General features: G+C 48.0%; 2 protein-coding genes across 8 annotated transcripts in view; both read left to right on the top strand.

Moving 5' to 3' along the window:
* The first annotated feature begins 82 nt into the window (after positions 1 to 82).
* Positions 83 to 23,664, top strand: CPB2 (carboxypeptidase B2). The gene is made up of 11 exons (XM_045838990.1): positions 83 to 320; positions 1,235 to 1,310; positions 2,832 to 2,956; positions 4,462 to 4,570; positions 7,389 to 7,490; positions 10,713 to 10,817; positions 13,211 to 13,321; positions 15,973 to 16,066; positions 17,151 to 17,353; positions 19,187 to 19,274; positions 23,147 to 23,664. The coding sequence occupies exons 1-11, from the start codon at positions 244 to 246 to the stop codon at positions 23,329 to 23,331; spliced, it is 1,275 nt and encodes a 424-aa protein (XP_045694946.1). The 5' UTR covers positions 83 to 243; the 3' UTR covers positions 23,332 to 23,664.
* A 133-nt stretch (positions 23,665 to 23,797) lies between these two features.
* Positions 23,798 to 26,123, top strand: part of ZC3H13 (zinc finger CCCH-type containing 13) — a 39,500-nt gene continuing 37,174 nt past the window's right edge. For all 7 annotated transcript variants that reach the window (XM_045838983.1, XM_045838989.1, XM_045838988.1 and 4 more), the window contains exon 1: positions 23,798 to 24,424. The gene's annotated coding sequence lies outside the window, so the exon portion shown is untranslated. The remainder of the gene's footprint in view (positions 24,425 to 26,123) is intronic.

Below are 26,123 nucleotides of genomic sequence, written 5' to 3'. Positions count from 1 at the left end.
CTTTCGTTCTTGGCCTCGTCCTCCCAGGGAAGTTAAATATTTGCTAGGCGGTCTCAGCTAACAACAACAACTCTCACCGTGCCTTCCCTCGGAGAGCAGCAAAGCCAGCGAGCTGGGCTGCTTGCAGCAACGCAGGGAGCCTCACCGTTACATTTTAACCAGTGTGTAAAGAAGGCGCTTAGGCAACCGGCTCTCGGGCCCTTGGCTTCAGAGACTTTGGTTTTCCTGCACGCCGCCGTGGGGATGAAGTTGTACAGTTTGGGGGTCCTTGTCGCCACGGTTGTCGTCTTCTGCGGGCGGCATGTCTTCGCATTTCAGAGGTAACCCAGCGGACCCTGGGGGGCGGGAAGCCGCTCCCCCACTTGCTGACCCCGCACAGAATCCGGCCGGTGCGCTGGGCTGGGGAGCAGATGTCACGGGTTGAAGGCCAGCTCTTTCCGGACCTTTCCGTGTTGCCCGGACAAATCGCAGATTTCGGCACGAGGGTCTCACTAGACGTAGGGCCTCTCTTCTCACCTGGCTCTAGTTCCTTTATCGGGAGGGCCCTAGGTGACATGGATAGGCAGTGTCTGTGGAGATGAAGGGAAGAGAAACTTCCATAAAAAGTAATTCTTGACACCCTAACACGTGTACAAGGTATCAGCTATAGATAACTTATTTTCTTCTTAGACGTGAAACACGGGAGGAAGGAGAGGGTGAAGGCGCACGTCCGATCGGCATGGCCTACGGGCAGATCGGCGCACATAGAAGGTTGGGCTGTGCACGAGTGTCCAGCCCGGAATACAAAAGGCAGAACAGTTGCGTCACAAGAGCAGCTACACAAACATATCGAATTCTCCTTTTGTGTAGCACAGCGGTTCCTTTAGGGGTTTCCCCTGTAAATCACTTAGAAGAACCCAAATGAATCCACCGCTCTAGCATATATAATGTGTGGTGAAAATAGTGCGTGGTTTTGCGTAATATCGTTATTGATTCTCCAGCCATCGCGTATGCTTTCCGAAACTGGCGTGTTCCAGAGAAGAGACTGTGGCTGTGGCAGCTGCTCAGGAGCCGGAAGGAGGAGGGAGTGTTCGTTCTCTGGTTAACACCCACTCGGTCCACAGCCAGACCCTCCTTCCTTTTCATGTCTTAAGCTTGTTTCCTTTTTATAATGGTCTCCAAGCCCCTCCCACTATAATCGATCCCCTTTCCACTTTTTATTTAACATCAAAACCCTGTTGTATTTTTCCCCCAGCGGCCAGATCTTATCTGCTCTTCCCAAAACCTCTACGCAAGTTGAAATCCTGCAGAATCTGACTACAACATACGAGGTAACTTCCCCCTCGTTTACCTGCGGATCGGTTTCATGCTGTGCAGGTGTGGTGGGCCGTGTTCTCTCCTGTATGTCGTCTAACCTACCTAGAGCGCGAATAAACACCCCTTCTCCCAGCCCTCTTCCTCTTCCCATGTCACATGGTTCTGCTGGTTTCCCAAATCAAGCCCTCTGCATTTGTGCTGTCAGCTCTTCGGCCAAGTGCATAATCATACCTCGGGCTTCAAGGCGTGCACATACTTCCAAAGATGCTACGATCCCAGAAGTCCACTAGGACTTTGCGTATACAACGATGATTTTTAACCAAGAAGTAAACACCAAAACCACCAGGGACGACATGTAAAAAGCTTTGTGCCTGGGACCCACCTCCCCAGAAGTGTAGACACTTGCCCGCAGTGTGCAGAATGGATGCGAGTGACAAAATGTCGTGCTAGGAAACGGACGGCTCCACGGGGTTGTCGGTGGGACCAGATTAGAGGTTCGAGGGGCGCACTAGGGGAGATGCTTGTGAAGGGTGAAAAGGGCAGGGGGCGCCCTCCGGCCATCGTGCAGAATACAGGTGTTTTATGACATGACACAGGTGTGGCTCACACCTGTGCAGAAGGAGAGATCGTGCACGAAGAGCCTCAGGCTCAAGGGCGGTTCCGTGAAGATTCGGCGGGACCAGTGGTGAGCCACCTGTAAGAGCAAACTCCCCTCTACTGGACACGGACCTGCGTTAACGCACGCACGGTGCCGGATCACTGGCCGGCGGCAGCCCTGGGGCAGCAGGGCCTCAGCCTCTGGCGGGTCAGGAGTGGGAACAGCCGGGAAGGTCGGTCTCCCGTGCGTCTCCCAACAGAAGAGTTGAGCGGCGGGTGTTCACGGCCAGCTCAGTACGGGCAGCGGACTCGCCACCAGGGGGCGCATCAGAGCCCGAGCACTCGGAAGTGTGTGATTTCAGACATGTTGTTAGCTGCGAGCCTTAATTTCCTCATCTGAACTGTGAAGATGGTGCCCCGGCCTGGTCCGTATCAGACTGTCACTGCAGTGGCCAAAATGTGGAAGTGCTTGGGAAACGTGTGGGGAAATAGGAAAAAATGTAAGTAATTGTGGAAGGCATTGTCCAAAGTCCGCAGTGAGAGAGGAACCCTGACATGAAGATAACGTCAAGAATATGGAATATTTATTAAAGAAAACCACCGTTGAATCCACTTTCTGGACAAAACGTCATTTCTATTCTAACCACCTGACGTCCACGTCCCGTTCTAGACGGCGGGGCCACGAGTACACTCATTCACTCACTCAGCGTCTTGTCAAATATTTACTGAGCAGCTACTATGCACCCGGCCCTCTTTAGCAACTGGAGTCACCGAGGAGAACAAAACCAGCCCCCCACAGAATAAATTATTACAATGCCGTGTGCATGAATGAGGGCCAGTGACCAGGGGCCACCTTCCCCTTTCCCTTGCCCATGCTTTTATGACGTAGCTGTGAATCACCGTGTTTGTTTCGTCGATTTTCCCCCTTGACCCTGCAGGTAGTTCTCTGGAAGCCAGTGACGGCCGAGTTCATCACGAAGGACAGAGAAGTCCACTTGTTTGTGAATGCATCTGATATGACCGTCGTGAAAGCCCATTTGCAAGACAGCAGGATTCAGTTCAGGTGGGCCTCACTCGGCATTTATGAAGCAGCTATGATAAGCACCTAGGGTGCAGGGGATTAGCAGGTGGCATAATTGCATCCTGGGAAAATAAATACTTACATTAAACACGGCAACATGGAAATCTCTGGAATGGGCTGGTCGTCACGCCCAAGCGGCTGGCTCTGTGACCTTGAACAAGTGGTTTAACCTCTCATGACCTCACTCCCTTATCTCAAAATGACTGTTAGACTCAGTGATCTGTGCAGTTTCTTAGAGTTCCTCCTAGTTCCTTCCTTCTTATAGTTCCTCTGCTCCCTCCCCAGCCTTGGGGAGCAGAGTTGCCATTCACTTGAGTAGACTTGGTGGTATCTCTCGAAAACGCAGCTGGTCAGGAGGGTTTTGCTTCCTTCACAAGGCCAGTGAACACTTCTGAACGCCTGGCTCTAGGGTAACGTGTCTCAAATGCAATTCCTGCTCAGAGTGCACGCCCTCTTGCTCTGGAGTCTCCTGCCAGCATCTTCTCTCTGTATCCGCCGTCCAAACGCCAGGGTCCTTCTGACGCCCTTGCCCTTCCGGGAGGCCGGCTCTCTTCTGTGTATCCCCTGGTGGCCTTTGCTGAACACTCTGTGATAAGTATTAACAATGTGATGGCAGGCGTGGACTGCCTCCTAGGCACTGTGCTGAGCCCCTTTATACAGTGTATCATTCCATCCTCATTTAACCTCGGGAGGCAAATACTCTGCTCATTACGGAGAGGAAAAAGGTTTTCCAACTGCCAGATGAATTCTCAAGGCCGGTCAGGGCTAGAACACGGCAGGGCTACGAGCCGAACTGCTCGACAGCCTTTCTGCCGTCCAAGCCGTGGCTTTCATCTGTGGGCCTAAATAAAAGTAGAGAAACCTCATGGGAATGATAACTACCTTTCAACTGGGTCGTCTCAGGTAAGGAAACGGCTTCGTTCGTTACAGTGTTCGCCCAGTTGACGGCGTGACACTTCTCGAGAGACTTTAAATAAGACCGCTTTCCCATACCTCCCCTCTTCCTGTGCCTCTGTTTCCCTCGGGGTCTGACCGCCTCCAGCTGTGCAGGACATCTGGGGCAGGTCACCCGTGGTCACAGTGAAAAACAAAAAAGGAGAAGACTATCATCTTCTCCTGGCTTTTTCACTGCAAACAGAATAAAACACTGTGACTCCGAATTGCACAAAACTGTCCCCTAACCTACGTGTTCACATAAAAGATGCTTAAACGGAGCACCACGGAGAAATGTCGATCACCGTGGGGGGGAGGGTGGGGTTTCGGAGGCTGTGGGAAACGCCCGTGTACCAATCGCCTCCTCCCCAGCGCCCCCTGTGGGCGGAGCCAGGAGGGGCTGTGCATTGCAGCTCGCCCGCCGTCCTCGCTGGGGTTGCCTTCCACTTGAAGAACCTTTCCATTGCTTAGGGATTTCCCCCTCGTGCTCACCTGTCGTGGCTGCAATGGGTCCTTTTGAGAAGCACCCGCTCACCCTCCGCTTCCTCCTCCAGGGTCCTGATGGAAGACGTGGAAGAGCTAATCCGCCAGCAGACCTCCAACGACACGGCCAGGCCCCGCGCGCCCTACTCGTACTATGAAAACTACCACTCCCTCAGTGAAGTAAGCCATCTGCCTTCTCTCCAAAACTGCTCTTTTCCCGGAACCAGCGTTCCCACCTCAGTGATGGGGAATGATTCAAGTATCGCAGTCGGTGGAAGAAGGTAGAAGATACCGCAATTAGGTTGCTTGTAGGGTGGTAATTCATCCTTGTGTAGATAACTGCCCGGGGAGATAGCATCACAGTGGGCACGCTGGCTCCAGGCGGGCTGTTGGTCCACCGCCAAGGGCACCTCTCGCTGCCAGGAGTAGCGCCGCACACGAAGGAACAGTGGCAATAGAAAATAGGGCCTTTTCGCTGAAACTGCCCCCCCAAAATGAACAGTCTAAGGAATCATGTCTCTGTGGACTCTTACTGAATAATGGCCACAATATCTCAGTGAATTAAATAAATGTATTCACTTATATTTAGTACACTATAAATAAGTCCACCCTAGCCCCCTCAGGAGGAGCCTGTTAAGAGAATAAGAATAAGAATAAGAGAGTGTTTTAATCTTGCAGAAATTGGCTTTTTTCTTTCAGTGCTTACAGGTTCCAGTTTTTCTAGCGGGCACCTGAGAAAGATGTTCAGTCGGCATGAGTAAACTTTCGCATGATACTCAAAGAGCCACTCCCCCATGTTTGTTACCTGAAAGGGTAAATCTCTTGGAGGACTTTCTTTTCTATGTAGTTTACTCCAAGGAATAAAAATCCCTTAGTACCTTTTATTCTTTCATAGGAGCAGACGGCCGCATTGCTTAATATAAGCATTTTCGTATCATCTTTGGGTAGGTGCCCAGAAACTATTAAAGACCACGTCTGTGTTCTTTAGACATCTAAGCCTTAAATAACAAAACATCACATTTCTATTTAATCTTCAAAAGCATCCGTTCCTTTTCCATTAGTTGAGCCAGAACTCCGTCGGCTGGGAGAATCAGTGCGCCGGCCGATGGAGGGGGGTCTCACAACGGCGTTCCCCTCCCTCCTCTCCCCTGCCTCGCCTCTACTTTACCTGGACTGCCTCCCTCAGCCTCCGCCATCGGCCCCGCACTGACACACCTGGTGCCCCGGGCTGGGAGGCCAGGCAGGGATGGAGAAGGTGAACTGCCCCTGCCGTGCGGCGTTCAGCGGGAGAGGGGGATGCCGTACTCAGAAGTATTTTTAAAACTGTATCCAAGGTCTCCTTCCCCTCAGCCCTGACGGCCCGTCAGCCCTCCCCCCTGCGGGGTGGGAGGAGTTCCTGGTGACTGTCACCGGGAAATCTTAAGGAAACAGGGAGAAAAACAAAGGGCCAAACATTGCTTTTTAACACAAATGGCCAAGGAAGAGAGCTAGTCAAAGGCGGTTACCTTCACGGCCTCCGTGTAGATTGTGGAATAAATAAAGATTTCTGTAAAGGCCCTGTCATGGAACGCGGCCTCCCCTGCTGGCAGAGACCCGCCTACTGCTCATCCCCAGAACGCGAGACAGTTGTACACGGTTGTTCCCTTGGGCACCCTCATTCCTTAGAAGGGGAACTCGGGGAGCAGGCGCCCTTGAACCCCCTGGTGGCCAGATCCCTGACACCCCAGGTAGCAGCCGTGCTGGGGTTTGGGGGCAGGTGGTCCCCCAGCACGGGACAGTCACGCATGCGGACCACTCACCCTTGGTGTGCTACAGAGAGAGGACCCAAGGGGGAACAGTGCATGTGTCTCCATCACCTGGGGTTGCTGTCGGAAATTAGCTCCGGGACAGTTTCCAGAAGTGAGGCCAATGGTGGGTCATTCCTGTTTCAGGAGGCGCAGACGTTTTTAATGACGGCCCCTGAGAAGTTGGTTGGTCTCCTTGCAAACATGGTCACGTTCCATCACTCAACCCCTGCTGGGAAGCGGACCCTAAAGTCAGGCCTGGGCCTTGTTGCTTGTCCCTGCACTGAAATCACCAATGCCACCAGACGCCCACGGAGGAGGCAGGTCCAGAGCCCAGGTCCTTCTCAGGGCGGAAGAGAATTTTTTTCTCCCTAAATTGCCCTTCCCTTCACCCCGTCCTTTCTCAGGTCCGCTGTGAGCGCCCAGGCCTCTAGGGGGCGCCGAAGGCCGCACCATTTCTGGAGCGAGAGGGGCCGTGCCCTGGGCTTCCTTAGGTGACTGGGGGGGGGGCGGGCAGACTTAAAAAAAAGTTCCATATCAAAGGGAACTCGCAAATGAACGGTAAAAGGATTTTAAACACAGAGGCAGGGATCCGATGAGCCTTCAGAAATGACTCTTAGGAGACTGACTGTGTTATGCCGTGTATCACACACACCCGTGTCTTTGGCCCAAATTTTCAGGAAAAATACCTTTCATTTGAATGTTTTAATTCAAGTTTGCATTTGTTTATACTTAGATACTTGTTTTTCACATTATAATTTTAGCGTTTATTTTTGAACATATTGTGGTACAGGAAATTTTGTGTAACAAATAATCACAAAACACAAGAACAGATACAAGGAACAAGACATTGTATGCACTGCTAACAAATGAGCTCTCACCATGTGTAAGGCGCATCCTTATTTTTCCCTCAAAAATTTGGGCAAAAAGGTATGCTTGTACACGGTGCTTTAAAAATGAACCTTTCCTCCTCTGTCATAAGTTTCTCACTGCTCTTTCTCTACACCTTGATACCGTTCAGAACTTTAATTATATTGATTTTCCCTAAGCAGCCGAAGGAACACCCTGCCCTAAGTAGTTTAGTTCCTTGATCCTTCCACGTACAGAGAGCTGGAGGGCTCTCCGTCCTCTGAAGACGCGGTCTGCTTCCACGAGGGCGACGCTTCGGACGTGCTCTGTGACTCACTGCGTGCTTTCACTTCTATTCCTGGTAGATCTACTCCTGGATGGACTTTATAACCGAGCAGTACCCTGACGTGGTTGAAAAACTCCACATCGGATCCTCCTATGAGAAGCGCCCACTTTACGTGTTAAAGGTGTGTTACGGGGGGAGTCACTGATCTTGCGCCTTTGGAGGAAGTGTTAATTCTGCAGCGGCGCTTGTCATAACTCGGATTTCTTTTCTTTTAAGATTTTATTTATTTATTTTCAGAGAGAGAAGGGAGGGGGAGAGGGAGAGAGAGAGAGAGAGAGAGAGAGAGAGAGAGAGAAACATCAATGTGTGGTTGCTGGGGGCCGTGGCTTGCAACCCAGGCATGTGGCCTGACTGGGAATCGAACCTGCGATGCTTTGGTTCACAGCCCACGCTCAATCCATTGAGATACACAGCCAGACCTAACTTGGATTTCTGTTTTCTTGGAGTTCTAGAAATATTTGTATTACCAGTCTTCCTTCCCTTCAACACTCAGCTATGTAGGGTTAATTGTTTCCCCTTTACGAATGCCGTGCTGGTCCGTGAGGAGAAACCGCAGTTTTAGAGTGCACGCTGTCTCGTTTATGTGGCATAGATAGACCGTGAACTTTCCCGAGCTTCCACGCCTACTGGCTCAAGATGAGGGGTGTGGTTGGGATTATTTTCTTTATACCACCACCACCACCACCTCTGTCCGGCTCACTTAGGAAAAAGAAAGAGAGACAGAACCTGTGGTTGGACCAACACTAACGGTGGAACAGCTTCTAGAACCTAAGACAGAGCTGAAGGACAAACCGGGGAAGGAGGAGAATGGGGCAGCTCAGGGGCCCTCACTGTAGGGCAGATACAGACCACAGCTTCTCCTCCAGCCTCAGTCTCTTTGGTCCTTTTCAAAAGTTGAATAAATCGGCCTTAATAAAGGTGAGTAAATGTGGCCACAGGAAGAATTCTTAGGAGCTCTGAAGCTGCGTATACTAATTTCTGTCCGTTAATTTCTACTTCTGGAGATCCGGTTTTTTACCGCTCCCCCACCCCACCCCACAACAAACAAAATATGTATTTTTTTTTAATTGAAAAGAAGCTCTGGAGAAATTGAAATCATTGGGGACATACTTGATTCAGTCGTGTAGTTTTCTAACGTTATCACTTGGATGAGCGAGCCTCTTTGGTCATCCAAAGGTAAGAGTTCGGGTCAGGATTTCTGGGTTTGAACCTGTGCTGAGCCAGATGCAGGAAACATTGGGTCTTCTCGGCCGCCGAGTGGGTCGGAGCGGAGCCACGCAATCACGGCCCACCCGCCCATGACCTTGCTTCCAGCTGTGCTGGCTGTGCCCTCCGGGACGTGGGACCTGGTGTTTCTGGGACCCAGCAGCACGGGTTGGGAGTCCGTGCTTGCTGCATGCTTTCTTCCAGCCCTTACAAGACCCAGGATGCATGCATGACATAACCTGCGTCTCTGAGGCCCCTCCCCCTTCCCAGGGTCAGGACCAGTACGTCGTGCCAGGAGAGCTTGCCCGGCACACTCAGGAGACAACTGATGCAGACAGCTCAGGATTCTCTATTAAACTGAACAGTTAGATCAGCCAGGAAGTTCTCTGCTTGGCACACTGTAAGCCTTCACAGTCGGTGCCTGTGCCTGCCTCACCTGCCTTCCCAAGGAAGGTCCCCAGGTCAGTGAAGAAAAATCCCCTATGACTGGTGCAGATGGCGAGCTGACCACCAACCCCCTCCTCGTTCTGGAATTCCAGCCCCAAGTATCTGTTTGATTTCATAAGACCCTCCTCCCTCTCCTCCGCACTCTAAAACTGTGCTGTACCTAATTTTGACAAGCAAATGAAGACCTGGGCTGGCCAAAAAGTTCATTTAGTTTTTTTTGTACGATGGCTCCAGTAGCGCTTAGTTGTCTTTACCTTCATTCGAGACAAATTTGTTATGGTATTGTGACAGCTGCTATATCAATGCATGTTTTAAAAAAAACAAGTCAAAATTGGTGAATTTTTGTGCAGCTCTTTTAATATTGAAGATGGGAGAAAATAAGCAACATTTCTGGCATATTATGCTTTATTATTTCAAGAAAGGTAAAAATGCAACTGAAACACAAAAAAAGATTTGTGCAATGTATGGAGAAGCTGCGGTGACTGATAGAATGTGTCAAAAGTGGTTTGTGAAGTTTCTTGGTACTACTGATATTTTGGCCAAGTGATTCTTCGCTGTGGGGCTGTCTCATGCACTGGAGGATGTTTAGCAGCAGCCCTGGCCTCTACCTACTAGAAGTCAATAGTGGGAGACAGCCGACATACTCAGAATATACAAATCAATACCGTTATTGGTAAAAATGAAAAAGTGTGTCTTTTATTTTATGGAAAAAAATAAGTGAGCTTTTTAAAAGATTTTATTTACTTATTTTAGAGATGGAGGATGGTGGGGAGAAAGCAAGAAACATCAGTGTGTGAGAGATACATCAGTTAGTTGCCCCTAGCATGCCCCCAACCAGGGTCCCAGCCCACAAAGCAGGCATGGGCCCTGACTGGGAATCGAACCGGCAACCCTGCAGTTTGCAGGCCGGCCCTCGACCCCCTGAGCCACACCGGCCAGGGCACAAACAGACTCTTTGGCCAACCCAACACAATTCATACTGTTCGGAGGCGTTTTGGGGACTTCTCCTGAAGGCATCAAAGGCTGCCGTTGAGGGAACGTTGGGGGGAAGCCCCTTTTCCCGGGGGCTCCACAACTGGCACCGCCCCTCCCCCACCCTGCGAATCAGAACGAGGCTTCCGTCCCCAGATCCGTGGGCGGGAAGTCTGCGTGCGGCTCGGGGTGTGCTTCTCTCCGCGTGGAATGGGGACACAGTCTGCCCGGCACAAGTGCGCACCCTGGGAAGTGGCGAGGGGCCCACGTTCACGTCGGGCACTCCCGGTTCCCCTCTCCCGAGCCGTTCTCTGCCCCTCCACCTGCCCCGGAAAACCGTCCCCCAAGCCACCCACCCACACACGCCCACCTCCCTGTGATGAGGCGTGGGGCGCTGGTTCTCGGGACTCTCCTTCTCCATCTCCACGTGCAGCACCCGCACCGACGGGACTAGTTAAACGCTGGGGATACGACCCCTTTAAATCAGGGGTCCCGGCTTCTCGCCTGAATGCCGGCGCGCACCAGCTCTGTGACCTTAGCGATGCCATCTCCCCACCTTTAATGCACCACCTTCTGACCATCCTTGAGAGTCCTCAGAGGAACGCAGGTACGAACGCGTGTGTCCTGGATTTGTTACGAGGATGAGAGGTGAGCCCTGAATAAATGGAGGCGAACATCCTGAGGCTTCTTGTGGTTATGCTTGGTTTCCTTTGCGCAGATCTCCAGAAAGCAGCAAACGCCCAAAATTGCTATGTGGATCGACTGCGGCATCCACGCCAGAGAGTGGATCTCCCCTGCTTTCTGCCTGTGGTTCACAGCCCACGTACGTATCCACCACGTTCTCGTACACGGGCGTTTCTCTGGTGTGTGCTCAGCCCCGCCCCCAGCCCCCCTCCCCCACCCCGTTCACAGTCAGTGGGGCTGTTTATTACGGGCCTTTTCCCGGGTCACATCCTGGACTTCTTGACTCAAAATCTCGGGGTGGGGGGGGGGTGAGGCTTGGCAATCGACCATTCCCCAAGCTCCCCAGGTGACTCTAAGCGTGTTATGTGTGAGAACCACGATTGCCAGCACGTAAACCAGCGCAAAGGTTCTCGGCCTCTTCCTTCCTGCGTTTGTAGCTAGGCCTGAGCCCCAGAAAGTCAGTCAGAGACAGTAGCCAGCGTAATATTTTTACAGAGAGAAGAAAGAGCTGCAGCCATGACCTAAGTTGAGTTTCAGCTGATTTCTTTTGATGTGAATCATTCAGACATCCCTTGCCACAGTTTGCTCTTGGAAACCGAACGGGCAGTACAGTATCACTGAGCAGAGCCTGTGTTTTCATAGATCATAGTAAGGGATTTTGTCCCTGAAGAAGGCCTTGGCATCGAAAATCCATGTATATATATATATATATATATATATATATATATATATATATATATATATATATAAGGCAAAGAGTAGGCCATAAAAGTAAAAAAGAAAAATTAATGACTTTGAACCTCTTTAATGATGAACGCATAAAAATTACGGTATAGATCCCATAAAATGGACACATATGTCTGATCATGGCTATTATTGTCTCTGTATTTGCATGTACACAGTAACACAAAATAGATGCGTTAGGAAGTTAAGAGATTGGCACTTAGATTGAGCCTTCGTATCCAATGAGGTCTTATGCACTGAAAGGCAGCATATGATGTGGACCCCGGCCCGTGGGGTCTGCGTCACTATGGATGAAAGATGAGACAAATTCACAGGGACCACCGAGTCCTGTGGAGGAAAAGGGACGGCACGGCTTTTCCCTCAAGGGGAGCAAAATCCTTGGCCCTCACTCCAATGAGTTCCCATTGCCTTACTGGGCACAGAACAAGAAGGTCCTCATTAACTATGCACAGGCTCGCTTTAGGTGGTTACCTTACACAGAAAACAAAGGGGAGGATGCTGGTAATCACAACACAGAAGAGGGATATTTGCAAATGAAAAGGCTAAAGTAGTTGGACCGTTTACACTCATCCTTGGAGGGTTTAGCATGGTTTTTAGGAAGTTGCTTTGCAGTAACTGTCCTCAATGCAGGGTGAGGAAGTTTTTTAGCAAGAGCAAGACTCAAAACAGCCTAGGTACATGGCAGGCCTGATTCCCCACAGGAGAACCTATCCCTGGGCGTGGGTCCTGTGCATCTCCCAGTGGGAGCCGGGCCCACGCCACGCAGAGCGGCCTCCCACAAGCATATTTCCGCCTCCTCTGGGTCTTGTCAAAGGCGCCTCTACCTACCTCCGTTTGATGCACTATCTTTCCTTCCCCGCGGAGGGAGCTGCAGCCTCCCCGAGCCCACCGGGAAGCTCCCCACCCCCAACACTGGTACTCCCCAGACCACATGGGGGGAGTCCTCCACTGACTAGACCCTCAGCACAACCCAGGCACTTGATGATCTGGAACTTCCTTCATGTTCGGTAGTTTCATTCATCCCAGGGACTGGCTGGCGCCTCAACTGGTGGAGAAAGAAAGGCGCAAAGCCACAGGCAGAACATTTATTTTGCATTCCACAGCTGAACCTGCATAGGGCCAGAGAGAAATTTCTGTTCCCGCAGACTCTAATGCACACGGGTGACGCTGTCCTTCACTGCGGCCCCCCACCCCCACCCCAGACTTACATCTCTCTCCCCCGTAGGCCGTGTCGGGTGAGGCCTGTTAGCCAGTACCTGGGAAAAGCTACCACTGATTTTCAAGCCAACTGATCTGATGCGCAGGAAACACCCTCCATTGCAGCAAAAACTTAGCTCCACAAGTTACGGAGACAACGCAGAAAATGTCTCTAGTCCTGTCTGGGCAGGAGACGAGGTTAGATCTCTGACGGATGTGGATTATTGAGAAAGGAGTAGAATATATTTAGGGCTTTTTTTGCTTCCTTAAATCTTTGTAGCGGGTCTTATGGGCTTCCTAAGTAATTCTTTTTGTGTTTCAAAGGACATTTTAGAAAACGCACGGTTCTGTGTTCTGCCTCCATTAAATGGGAAGACCATTTGTCCCATTTCCAGGAAGTTTACCACCACTTGGCAGCTCAGTGCCCTAAATTCAGTCTTTCCAGGAACTGCTATTCTCCCTGAAAGTTAAATTTGCAAATCTAAACATGGCAAATGGCTTTTTTAAAAAAGAAGAACACATAGAAGAAACAGACTGAGTTTAGAAGAACTTAAAAGAGCCATCATTAACCATCCTTGGTTTGGTTTGTAGGTGACTCAGTTCTATGGGAGAGAGCACCAGCACACCAACATTCTGAGGCACATGGGTTTCTATGTTATGCCGGTAGTTAACGTGGACGGTTACGACTACACGTGGAAAAAGGTAGGTGAAGGCAAAGAAAATAAAACGTGCCCCCTTGGGGATGCAGGATACGCGGGCGGAATCCTTCATAAAATCCTGGGTCTAGGAACACTGGTTTCATTATGAGAAAGGTGTGGAGAGGTTCAACTACACAGGAGTGGAAATAAGTGCAGTGTACCTGTCAGACGGTTTCAGAAATAATCAACCCATAGCCCATCTTTCCCATCTCCATGCCCGACCTGCTCCTACCTTACTTATATTATTCTGAAGCAAACTTCAGACATCATACCATTTCATCAACAAATATCTCAGTATGCATCTCTAAATGAGGTCTTTGAAAAAATAAGCACAGTATGGTTATATCTAAAAACTAATAATAATAACTTCAAATGAAAGGTTCAATCAATACTTCAGTTTCCAATTCTATCATAACTTTTTAGTACGTTTCTTGGGCTCAGGATCCCAATAAGGCCACTCTGCCGTGATTATTTGGTATATCTTTTAATTCCACTTTGATCCGTAGGTGGTCCTACTCTCGCTCTTTCTTGCAATTTATGCATTGAACAAAAGAGTTTCCCATTGTCTGGATTTGCTGATTGCATCTTGCCATGTTGCAATTCACTCTCTTCCTCTGTTCTCTGTGTTTTCTGAAAGTCGGTATTTGGATTCTAGAGGCAAGAGCGCCTCACTGGGATGGCGTGTTCTCAGCAGACTGTGCACACTGTCTAGTTGTAGCTCTTTCTGAGAGACTCGCTCCCCTTGACGCAAAAATGCCTGGATCCATTTATTCTCACTAAGAATCTTTTGAACAGCATTTTTGATTTATAAAAATCACAAATTGGAAGGCTTAGAATCGCAATAGAACTTTTACTCTAACTGATACGTGAATTGGTATCTTTTAACTCAAGCATGAGCATGGGTATCTCCATCAATGTCATCTGTCCTGGGAACCATTATCAGTAGTTTTCTGGTCCATCAGGATCGTGATTTATGTAAAGCACTCAAACAATGTGAAGTACATTCCTTTCTAATTTAGTGGGGGGGCACACAAAAACGTAACTGCCCACACATCAGCTCAGAGAAGCCTACTTGAGTAGCACATGGAAACACCGAGGGGGCTGAGATTGTCGCCGTGGTTGGAAACACATGGGATTATCCAGGAGCCCTTGACTGTCGGAGGGAGTTTCTGCAGAAGAGATTGGAATGGACGTTGGTGGAAAAAATCATCCCAGGGAAGAGGAATGCTGTGAAACCAAGTTTGCAGGGGTGGGGGGGGTGGGCAAATCCTGAACCGAGCAAATGAGAAATACTGAGCACAGCACGTAATACGAACCTGGCGCTCAGGGAATGGTCACGTCTCTGCGCTGATCTTGTAATAAATTCACGCCTTCACCTGAATCACTATGGCATTCAGCCACCTTTTCGCTGTGGCCACTTTCTAGCTGTCCTCTGCGTCTTTAACTTCACTCTGTCATTCAGTCCCTGCAGTCTGAGAACCTAATTTCTCCAGGGAAACTTTTGCTACCAAACCACCAGCCAGGGTGTGGGTGGGACTGGGCGTCTTGGTGGGAGGGTTGGTGGGAGGAGGAGAAAGAGTGCCACATCTCCCCGACGATGGAACCCCAAGTCTGTGCAATGATTTACACGATCACATTGCCTACTTGGCCTCAAGCAGATGGTGAGGAGTCTGCTCTGTGTTTACCAACCAGAGTCAAAGGGGGCCTGAGGCTGGGGAGGGGGCGCTCCCCAGCTCTGTCCCCTGGAGCGTAGGGAGAGTGCTGAGTTCAGCGTAAAGACAGCATCGGAACTCATGACTCAGCAATATTGCAGCATAATTGTCAAACTTGCTAAGAGACAAAATCTTCGCGATTCCCACCATGAACAAAGAGATGAAAATTCTGTGATGGGTTGGAGGTGCTATTGCTACAATAGCAACCATGCTACAATATGGGAATGCATCAGGTCAACACGGTGTGCACCTTACACCTTAAATCGACTCAATGTGAGATGTCAAATGTACTTCAATTAGAACAGAAGTTCATGCCTCACAACTTTAATTTGAGTTGAAACACAAAGGTGTCTTACTTTTCTTAGAAGAAACTCAAAATGACAGTGCATCAACTTACTTTAAACGAAATAAGGCTGAACAGGAAGGCCAATAAGCAGCCGAGCAAAACCGGGTGGAAATAGTATCTGTCTAGGTCCACCCGGATCAAACACTATGATTTTGTTGGGTTCACGCTCGGGCAGTGTGAGCGAACGTGATGGACAGCCCTGCAGGAAGAGCGCTGTGAGGCCACTGACCGCAGGAAGGGGTGGACTTGCAGGACAGCAACACACCCCTGGCCACCTAGGCTGTCAGAGTCACGTCTTTCCTGCCCTGGCTGGTGTCACTCAGTGGGCTGGGCATCATCCTAGGCCCAGAGGTCACTAGTTCGATTCCCGGCCAGGGCACTTGCCTGGTGTGCAGGCTCGGTCCCTGGTTGGGGGCGTGCGAGAGGCAGCTGATGGATGTTTCTCTTGTGCACCAATGTTTCTCTCCCTCTCTTCCTCCCTCCTTTCCCCTCTCTCTAACAATAAGTAAATAAAATGTTAAATGAATAAATAAAAGTCATGTCTTTCCTAAAACCTCAGACATGGCCACCGTGCTTCTGTGTATTTTGCTTGTTCAGGATCGAATGTGGAGAAAGAACCGTTCTGCCCACGGAAACAACATGTGCATCGGAACAGACCTGAACAGGAACTTCGCTTCCAGACACTGGTGTGGTAGGTGCTTCATGTCATTTGGGGCGAGGGCTCTGCGTTGAACAGGTGACGTTCGCAGAGAAAGGCCCCTTAACTCCAATGAATGAGAGAGGGGAGGCCCATCTGATTGGGGACGTCATTTAAATAATGTGAACACTTTAGTTCAGTGTAATGCTGTGAATATTGACGAGAGTTAGTGAATCTCAGATAACAGCAGTTACTTCCCAGGGTGGCCATGAGCATTAAGTGAGGTATTTCTGTAGATCTCTGCAGAGTTCCTGGTACACGCACAGCATGCACTCAGGGCTGGCGGGGGGGGTTAGCTGGCGGGGTCACTCTTGTGAGCTTTGCTCAAAAGGGTGGCTGGGCTGAGACTAGAATCTTCACCTCGATTTTAAGTTATCAGTGAAGGGATGCAGATTTTCAGAACCCCAGTGAAGGACCCAGTTCAGAGCTAGTCAACTGTTTCCAGGAGGGAAAACATTTTTGCCCAGAGGTGGCTCCCTGGAGACCCATCCCTGTGCACTGGGGACAGAAAGGAGAAGATGGGGGGGAGGGGCGGGGTGAGCAGGCTGTCCATGCTGTAATCTTCCAAAGGAACGAGTAAACACCACTCCAGCACCAAATATCGCCACGCTATTTTAGTCGCTAAACCACTTACCAAGTTAGGAGTCACTCTGAAAACAGACTCACGTATTCTGAGTTCCCACACGAGACTTTTTGTTTATGGGCTACATTGATGAGCAACTTTTAAAATATGTCACAAGTGAACTTACAATGAATTAAAGAAGGTAGGGTTTATTTTTCTCACGTAACCAGAGGTTTGGAGACTGGGCTGGCGTTTGTAAGACTCCCTTAGACTCTCTCCAGGTGGCAAACGCTGGCTTGTCTGCCTCGAGGGCATGTGGATAAATGACTTCAAGAGGAACATAAACGACATTTAGTGCACATTAAAAATACACTCTGTACAGAGCGTATTTGTACATCTCATCCATGATCTAACAATGTTATACCGTAGATAGTAGGAGCATACATTGTGAGGGAAATCGCAAATCACACCAGTACAGGTGTCCCTCATACACCCAGCTTATCGATTTTGCCGCAGAGAGAGGCGCGTCGAATTTCTCGTGCTCAGAAGTCTACTGCGGTCCCTACCCCGAGTCGGAACCCGAAGTGAGGGCAGTGGCCAGCTTCTTGAGAAGAAACATCAACCACATTAAAGCGTACATTGCTATGCATTCCTACTCCCAGATGATAGTGTTCCCGTATTCCTACAACAGAAGCAAAAGCAAAGACCACGAGGAACTGGTAAGTGCTGCTCAATCATGTTTATCACGAGCATTTCAGACATAAAAGAATACTTGGTTCAAGAATCACAAAAACTCCTCTAGAGTTCTGGTCTAACTCGACTGGGAACAACCCTGGGTCAGGGCTCATTGAGGGGGTGTGAAGCATGGGGCTTCCCCTGAGGGCATGAACTTCAATGCAGCAGATAGGCTGTCTTAGGAAGAAAGTCAGACTCTCCTTGAAGGTCGGGAGGGATGTGACCCACCCGTGGAGTCTTATAAGCGAGGACCAGGATGTGAGTCTCGGGACTTCTGCATCTGCTTTGCGGTCACCAGCTTTCTGCTCCAGACAATTGTCCCGGCTCCACACTCACCAATTTGACATGAGCCTTAGGAACTGTTTGCAGGCTGGCCTCCCTAACCCCCTATCAGAAAGCGCCTCCAATTGCAGCATTAAGGTGAGAGCGCCCCTCCGCCTTTTTGGAATGTAGTGGACAAAACAGTAAAAGTAAAGAAAAAGGAATGATAGCACGCTATGGACACCCAGGAACAGACACAGTTTCCGCCAAGCACTGAAAAGATAAAGTTTCTGTAGGTGGAGAGGGAAGGGTGACGGTGTCCCCATGGGCAGTAGGTTTAGGGGACAGGGAGGGTGCGAGAGTGAAGGATGAGCAGGTGAAGTCAGCTGGTGGAAATAAGGTCGGCTTGTCTGAATGTCAGAGTAAATTTGCATTGTATTCAGCAGACAGTGGGGTTCCTTTCAGACTTTTGTTGTGAGCCAAGGAATGGCAGAGTGTCATTATGTCCACTGGTGCTCCTCTGGGTCATCCAAGAGGGGGCGGCAGACGCTGTCCAACCTCAGGGGAGATCAGGGAGAGTTAGACCCAAACGCAGTGAGTGGGGCACGGGACTTGGTTATTATCTCGCTTCATAGCGAAGACGATACCTTTTCTCTTGGATGCGTCTTTGGGAGTTGCCAGACATTTTACACAAGAACAACACAGACTTCCTGAGAGGGAGGCGGGGGTGGGGGGTTGGGGGGTGGCCAGGCACACTTCGGTGTGACGCTGGTTAGAGAAGTTGGGTTCACAGTTTGGTGATGCTTTTGTGTAGGAACGGGAGAACCCCAAGGTGTTGGCCTTTGAAATATAGTTATACTTCATTTTACAAAATACATTCCCCAAAAAGGCAGGTGAGAATTAACATTTTTATCAAATTACATAAAATTTTCAAGGTATTGGAAGAGTTATGTTTAGAGTCACCCAATTGTGATTTCCATAACAAAAAACCCCTCAACAAACAAAAACAAAATGTATTTTTGAGGTTAATTTATTCTTTTTGATTTACCTTCTGGATAAATGCAGATTTTTCATAGATAGTTTTCCCCACTTTTACTGAGATATCATTGACATAAAATTGTGTACGTTTAAGGTGTACCAGGTGATTTGATAGATACACGTGTGCGTTGTGAAATAATTACCACAATGAAGGGAGTTGACACACCTGTCACCTCCCATGATGGCCGTTTTTTCTTGTTGCGGTGAGAGCAGGAAAGCTCTCCTCTTGAAGCAACTTTCACGTATACAACTCAAATTGTAACTGCGGTCCCCACACTGTACATTCAGTCCCGGGACTTAAGCATCTTACAACTGCAAGTTCATACCCTTGGACCAGCAGTGCCCCTTTCTCCCAGCCCCCCACCCCAGCTCCTGGCGACCACCATCCTGCTCTACATTTCCATATATAGTACAGTCTGAGTCCACGACTCTGTGATTGGTTTTTGTTTAGAAGCTTCTCTGCCTGCCCCGCTGGAGGGCTTTCCACTAACTGAGCTTTCCTGTCCCGTTGACCTCAGTCCCTGGTGGCCAGCGAGGCGGCCCAGGCCATCAAGAGCGTCGGCAAAGGCACCAGGTACTCGTACGGCAGCGGCTCGGAAACTCTGTGTGAGTATTTCTTCTCGCGACCTCGGAGAACTGCGAGGTCCTCACAAAATCCGTGCGCTCCGTGCTGCTGTGCCAATAGAATTCTTTTCAATGGACTCTTTAAACAAGGTCATGTGCAAAATAGTTAGATTGAAACAGATACACATGGAAGCATCGTGGCCATGACAGCACTGAACAAGCTACCTCCAGTGAGTATTAAAAAGAAAGGAAGTCGAAATGATATTTAAGAAATTAGGCTCATTGTTGCAGAGTTGGGATTATAGAATTGGCATCGCACTAGTTGAGCGAAGCCAAAGAGGTCATAAAAGGTCAAAGGAATATGTAAGATGCCCAAGGGCCACCCACATCTAGGAGACCATTACATGAGTCGTTTTTCAGTGACGGCCCGTGCCCCACAAACAGCACAGCCCATGGCCCGCTGCAGCTGAATGTCTTTGCATCAGCTGCAAACAGTGCACGGTTTGCATCACCGTGATGAGAACGTGTATATGGCAAACGCCTAACAAATATTTCGAACCCTGTTATACTGGAAGCTCTTGACCGAGGGACTCCCTTGTACCCCCAGAGGGAGAGCAGACAGTGATTTCGCTCTTTCGAAGCTGGAGGGGGGATGGGAGACGGTAACAGAACGTATGTGAACAGGTCAGGGAGTGTCGGCAAACCAGGAACCTGCAGGCCGTGCAGCCTGAGAGCGAAGCTCGTCTTTGTTTCCTTAAACGGTTGGAAAAAAACAAAAGAAGAATAAGATGTTGTGACCTCTGAAAAGGATAGGAAATTCCGATCTCAGTGTTCCCAAATCAAGTTTTCTCTGAACACGGCCACCCTCATTCATTAGTGTACTGTCTCTGACAGTTTCGTGACGATGAGCCGAGCGGCTGTGACATGGACCCTGTCACCCACAAAGCCTAAAATACGGGGTCTGGCAGAAGTAACCCCTGCTCACATGTGTTTGGTGGGGTAATAACACGGGGGTAATAATTCACAGTTTTAATGTGAACATTTCACCTAAAATGCCATACAGTGTGCTTGATGGTGATATTGTTATGTTCCGGAAGGACATGCTGATGGTTTTGTAAGAGAAGACTTTGTAACAAAAAAGAGGCATTATTTGTGCCCGACCTTGTATTTACTGTCTGGTCCTTTACAGAAAAGTTTCCCATCTCTGATGTAAACAATGACATAGTGAAATAGAGTCTAATCCCACTGATAAGGGAAGAAAACAAAATAGGCTTACAGACCTGAGAATGCCTGCAGGGGAGAGAGGCTCCTTAGCAAACGTGGCCAGGGAAGGCCTCTCGCTGGGAGCCCTGCCTGGCAAGTGGCTGCCCCACAAAAGTGAGGGGGAAATCGGGGAGAGGGAATGGCATGGGAAAAGGCCCAGAGACAGTGCATTCAAAGTTCCAGAGCTTCCTTTGAGAGGTACGATCCACAGGATGACAAAAACACACTCCTATGAATAATCGCATTCATATTATTGTCAACAAACCGCTTGGGCACCAGATGCCCTCCTAGTATTAGTAGAAAGTCCAGAAGCAGAAATTTCTTCTTCCTTCTCAACATCCCCACATTGTCTCAGGGCACACTGAGGCCAGAGTGGCCCACGGGGCACCTCTGTCTCTCCTGGTGTCACTGATCCATTGCTGCCTTTACTGACGCAGGTCCCTGCTGCGTCACAGAACAACCCCGCAGCTTCCTTTCACAGTTCAGAGCATCCTCGATTCCTATCCTCTTCTCTGCCGTTGCTCCCCAAAGCATGACCACAGTGCCTCAGGGCTGGAGGAGCTCAGGGGGCAGCTTCCCGCTCTGGTGCGATCAGTCCCTCTCCTTGCATTCGTTCATTCAGGGCGCATCTGTGTGTGTGTGTGTGTGTGTGTGTGTGTGTGTGTGCGAGAGACATGGGAATAATGGCCAGAAGAATACATTGCCAATATTGATATTGGTTGTCAGACATATTTGCTGAATACATGAATAACTTAAACTAATCCACTATTGATGGATGTTGTCCAATATTATAAACAATGTTTCAGTAAACACCTTCGTATCATGTAAATATTAGGAGCAGAAAGATTACTTTGCATTTTCTATGGTTGTCTACCTGGAAAATAGTAGACAATTAACCAAAAGTATTAGCAACAATTAAAAGTTTAGGTAAGGTGGCTGACAGTGAATGAAATATACTCATATATGGATTCATTGTTAAAGTATATATGTGTGTACAATCACAAATCCATATAATATATATTTAGAAACCTAGATAATGTTTCTAGTGTACATTAAAAAAAAGACAAAAGGAGAAAACTGTCATGTTTTTGAGTGGGAAAGCAATGTAAAAAATGTATCAGTAGTTCTAAATTAATTTGTGTATAAATCCCAATGAACACTTAAATGATTTTGAACTTCATCTGAAAGAATAAATTTGGTAGAAGAGCTTGTAGAATTCCGAAAACTAAGGCTAACAAGGAGGAATTTGCCCCGACCGGGTATTAAAACACATGAGAAACCTGTAGTAATTAAGATAGTGTGAAACTAAGCCTGTAGGAGGCAGATTAAGACAAGAGGATAGTGAATACAGGAAGACACTCCAATATATGAGGAGATGCAGTATCTCATAAAGGAGGCAATTCCAACCAGTTAAGGATGTTAGATTATTCAGTTAATAGGGTTGGGAAACCTGCTAAGTTACTTGGAAAAAAAATAATGGGATTACTAACATGCCTTTCTCCAAAATAAATTCCAAGTAGGTAAAATATTTTCATGTAAATGTTCTGTCATAAACCAAGGTAAAAGCTAAATAGCCAAATAAGAAGAAAAAATTCTCCCCATATTACCCATGGCTAACAACATTAATATTGCTTTTATAAACGATTTATAAGTTGGGTCAAATAGAAATAGGAGTAAGACAATGGATTAAAACTATATAAACATGGACCATAAATGTACCAAACAAAATGTTCAATTCACTGGTAAGTAAAGAAACATAAAGCAAGACAATTTGATATTCTTTTTTACCCATAAGACTGCCAGAAGTGCCAAATTCCCATGGACGGTGCGGGGGGGGGGGGGGGGGGGAGAAGTGGGCATGCGCACACCTGGCTAGTGGAGGCGTAAGTTGGTTTGATTCTTTTGAAGGCTCTTTGGCAACAGGTGGCCTAACTGTAAAAAATACATACCCTAATGCTAGCAATCTACTTCTTGGAAATACTATCCTAAAGGAACAAAGAAGCAATTATACATAAACAAGAATGGTTGTCCATTACCCAGAAATTAGAAAAACTTTAAAGGTCTCCAAATATATATTTAATTTATATCCAGTGTTACAGTGCAATGCTATGAGTTAGTTAAAAATGATTTGATTTGAACTCACCAATATATAAAGCTGATCATGATAGATTATGCTACACAACAGACTGTACGGGATTATCTTATTTATGTAGGAAAAATTAATGTAGAACAATTTAAAAATTAAGTGAAAATTATTAAAATTTTTTTGGTTAAAGCCTGCACTGAGAAAAAAAAAGACAACAGCACAATGATGATGATGGAGGGAGGGGAGGGGATGAGGGCTGGGTAGTGGGGAGGTGGACAGGTGGGGGGACTAGAAATCCAGACATCTGTAATGGTGTTAACAATAACAATAAAGAAAGAAAGCGCTACAGCATTAATGGTGCTGAACATTTCTTGGAAAAGTGATTGGATACTTTTAATTTTCTTCCATAACTTGTTTTCCTCCAATCTCCGTTTTCAATAGGAAACTTATATTACTTAATAATCCGAAAAATGCTAAGCAATTTTCATTTTTAGGGAAAAAAATTTTCTTAGTTAACATGAAACATCTGCGTTTCAAAAACTAATGTGTTGCTTTCTTCTTGCAGACTTAGCTCCCGGAGGCCCAGATGACTGGGTCTATGACTTGGGCATCAAATATTCCTTTACAATCGAACTTCGAGACACAGGTGAACATGGATTCTTGCTGCCAAAGCGGCTGATCGAGCCCACTTGCAAAGAGGCTCTTGCCGCTGTCTCTAAAATAGCTTGGCACGTCATCAGGAACGTTTAATGCTCTTGATGTCTTCACCCTGCTCCCACACTTTAATTACTGGTTCCAACAAGACCGTCTCGTGGTACCAGTTTCTTTTTAAGCTTCACCAGTCGTTTTGATAAAAGGTTTTCCTATTCCTTGGTTTTGTCAAAGCACAAAATAAAGGTAATAAACAAATTCGCATTTCCCCCCTTTTTGTTAAAGAAGCTAGGTGAAGATTTTTTCTTTCCCCTTGGATTCAGACGTCGGACCAGCCATCCCAATTTTAATGGTGTATCGCAAATTATTGGACACTGTACAAAAAGGTTGTGAAAAGTACATTAAAGATTTTTCCTCCAAATTTTCAACAAATTTCTGCATGTACCTTTAAGTCAGGCACAGACAATGGCCCAGAAATTGGAAGGGTGTCAAAAACAGGACAGTCGTCTGCCGCCGCTCCAGCCCAGTGTTCATGAAACTTTGTTGAGCGAACGAATGAACTTACTCTCAACCACAAATGTGGCATTTACCGCACTTATAACAGCCATTTATTTAAGGCATTATGTAATAAAAAAACCCCAAACTCTTCCTCTTAAATGCACTTTCAATTGGGAACTTCAGAAGCTCCTGACCCCGGGGTTCCTCCGAGGCGACCTCTCATAAAAAGGAGTTGATTCCGACCGCGCCCCGGGGCGGTGCGAGTGGAGGGCGTGTCCGCGAGGGGGCGGGGCCTGCGTGTGACGACTAATTTGGAGGCCGGAAGCGGCCGAGGGGCACATAGGACCCGAGCTAGCCCTCGACTTCCGGCGGCTTTTAGAGGACATCCTTCCCAGCGGTGGCCAGTGTTTTCGTGGCTTTGTCTTACCCCTATCCTCTCCTTGTTGTTTTTCTGTCCACGTCCCAGTCTCGCCTGACCCTGGCGAAGCGGCTGGCGAGTTCCGCTGCTCACCCGCCGCCGGGGCCCCTCGCCAGCCGAGGGCCGGTTCCGGGGAGCCGCACGCGCACCTCCTTGTCCGTGCCGTCGCCCTCCCGAGGCCAAGCCCGGGGACTGAGAGGCGTCTCCCCCGCTCCTCGGAGCGGTGGCGGCGGTGACAGCTCGGGACTGTGCTTGCGAAGGGAGTTCGGGGAGGAGGTACGCTTGAATTGCGTGACGTGGGGCGGGGATTGCTGGGGGTGTGTGTGTGTGTGTGGGGGGGGCCCGGAGTTGGGCTTCTGCCCCGCCCGGGACCCGCCGGGATTTTGAGCCCCTTGGGCATCCCACCCTTAAAACTCTGCAGCAGCTCCCTGTGCTCGGGGCTCGTTTCTCGCCCTCATTCTGTTTCTGGCGAGGTCGTCTAAGGGGACGGGGTGGATTCTGAAGGAATCATGACCGCTGGAGGTGCGCTTGGGGACCCTTGCGTGGGATTGGCGTTTGCACGCAACGAAAGGCTTCGGGAATGTGGTTTTAGGTGTAAAATTCCCTCTTTACACATTGGAGGCCTATTAGGGGAAATATTGTATCTTCCTTTGGGTTGTCTTTTGTCTTACCTATTTCCTGGCAGTGGTAGCTTAACGACTCAGGCCCTCGGAGCTGAGGAGTGCTACTTGACCGTCTTCCCGTTCCCTGGGTAGATAGTTCTGGCAACTATGTATCAGAAACCGGGAAGGTGCTGCTTGGCACGATCTGATGTATGGCGAATGATTTATGCAGCTAGACAATTGTTCAGAGTCGATATTAGTTGAGTGTTACTGGTAGAATCTTGACTGCGGATCACTAGTAGTGTTAAGCTGTTAGGTTATTTTGCGAGATTTTCAGATAATTTGAACTACTATGAAAATGATGGGCATGTGCAGTCTCTTCAGGGTTTTTGTTTGTTTGTTTTTGAAGACATAATTTTAAAAGTTTGGAAAAGATCTTCACACCTCAAGTGTTCCAAGTCCAGAACACACGCAGTGAATACAAATGCGCTTATGCGCTACAATCCCTGCGTGGTCAGCAGAGTCTAGTTCTGTAATATTTGAAAGTACTGGCTTTAGGAACTAAGCGAAAGTATTTTGGAGAGTTTTGTGAAAATAATCTGTAGATCTTCAAGTAATTTACAATTTCTTAGTGAAATAATTTAGATTGTTACATGACAATTTCAACAAGAAGCTGAGAATGTTGATGCAGGAATATAGCAATTCGTGTCAGTAAAAGCAGTTGCAAGGTTAACCTAAGACTGGATCTGATAGAATCCAGTTTTATCAAACTACATGCCTTTTACTAGCTTCCTAATTATTGATGATTCGAAATGAACATTGATTGCATATTTAAGGTATGCAAATTAACTCAATTTCTGTATCTGTAAATTAAAACTAAAATCCAATAAGTAGATGTTTTAATTTGTGTACAGGTTACCAGTGTTAATTTGTATTATCATATGTATTGGCTTTTACATGTGGAAAGCAAAATTTCGTGACATAGTTATTTGAAGAGTTGGTTCTCAGTGCCTGTTCGTCTCCTCCATTCCCCACTCTCCTTGTCATACAGAGTTGGAGCTGTCTCAGCAGATATTTAGTAGCAGTTGAAACAATAACAGATACTGATACATAAAGTGTCTGTTATTCTTTTTTGGTGGGGAGAGGGTAGTTGCCGTTCCGTCTACTTTGCTTTACAGTAGTTGTCAGCATGGAATTTTCCTCTGCGCTCTTCTCAGCAAATTACAGTGCTACAGTGTTGCCTTGCTCATACCTTTGTAGTCAGGTTGGTGATGTCAGTTCTGTTCACAATTCAGTTTGGAATTGTTTTAGTTTATCTACTACATCTAAGGAATCTGCAAGATTGTTTTAGAAAGTTCTTTTTAAAAAATTCT

Source organism: Phyllostomus hastatus, unplaced genomic scaffold (assembly GCF_019186645.2).
Source record: "Phyllostomus hastatus isolate PE091 unplaced genomic scaffold, TTU_PhHast_1.1 phas_contig_29, whole genome shotgun sequence".
Lineage (NCBI taxonomy): Eukaryota > Metazoa > Chordata > Mammalia > Chiroptera > Phyllostomidae > Phyllostomus > Phyllostomus hastatus.
This window is presented reverse-complemented; position numbering and strand designations above follow the sequence as displayed.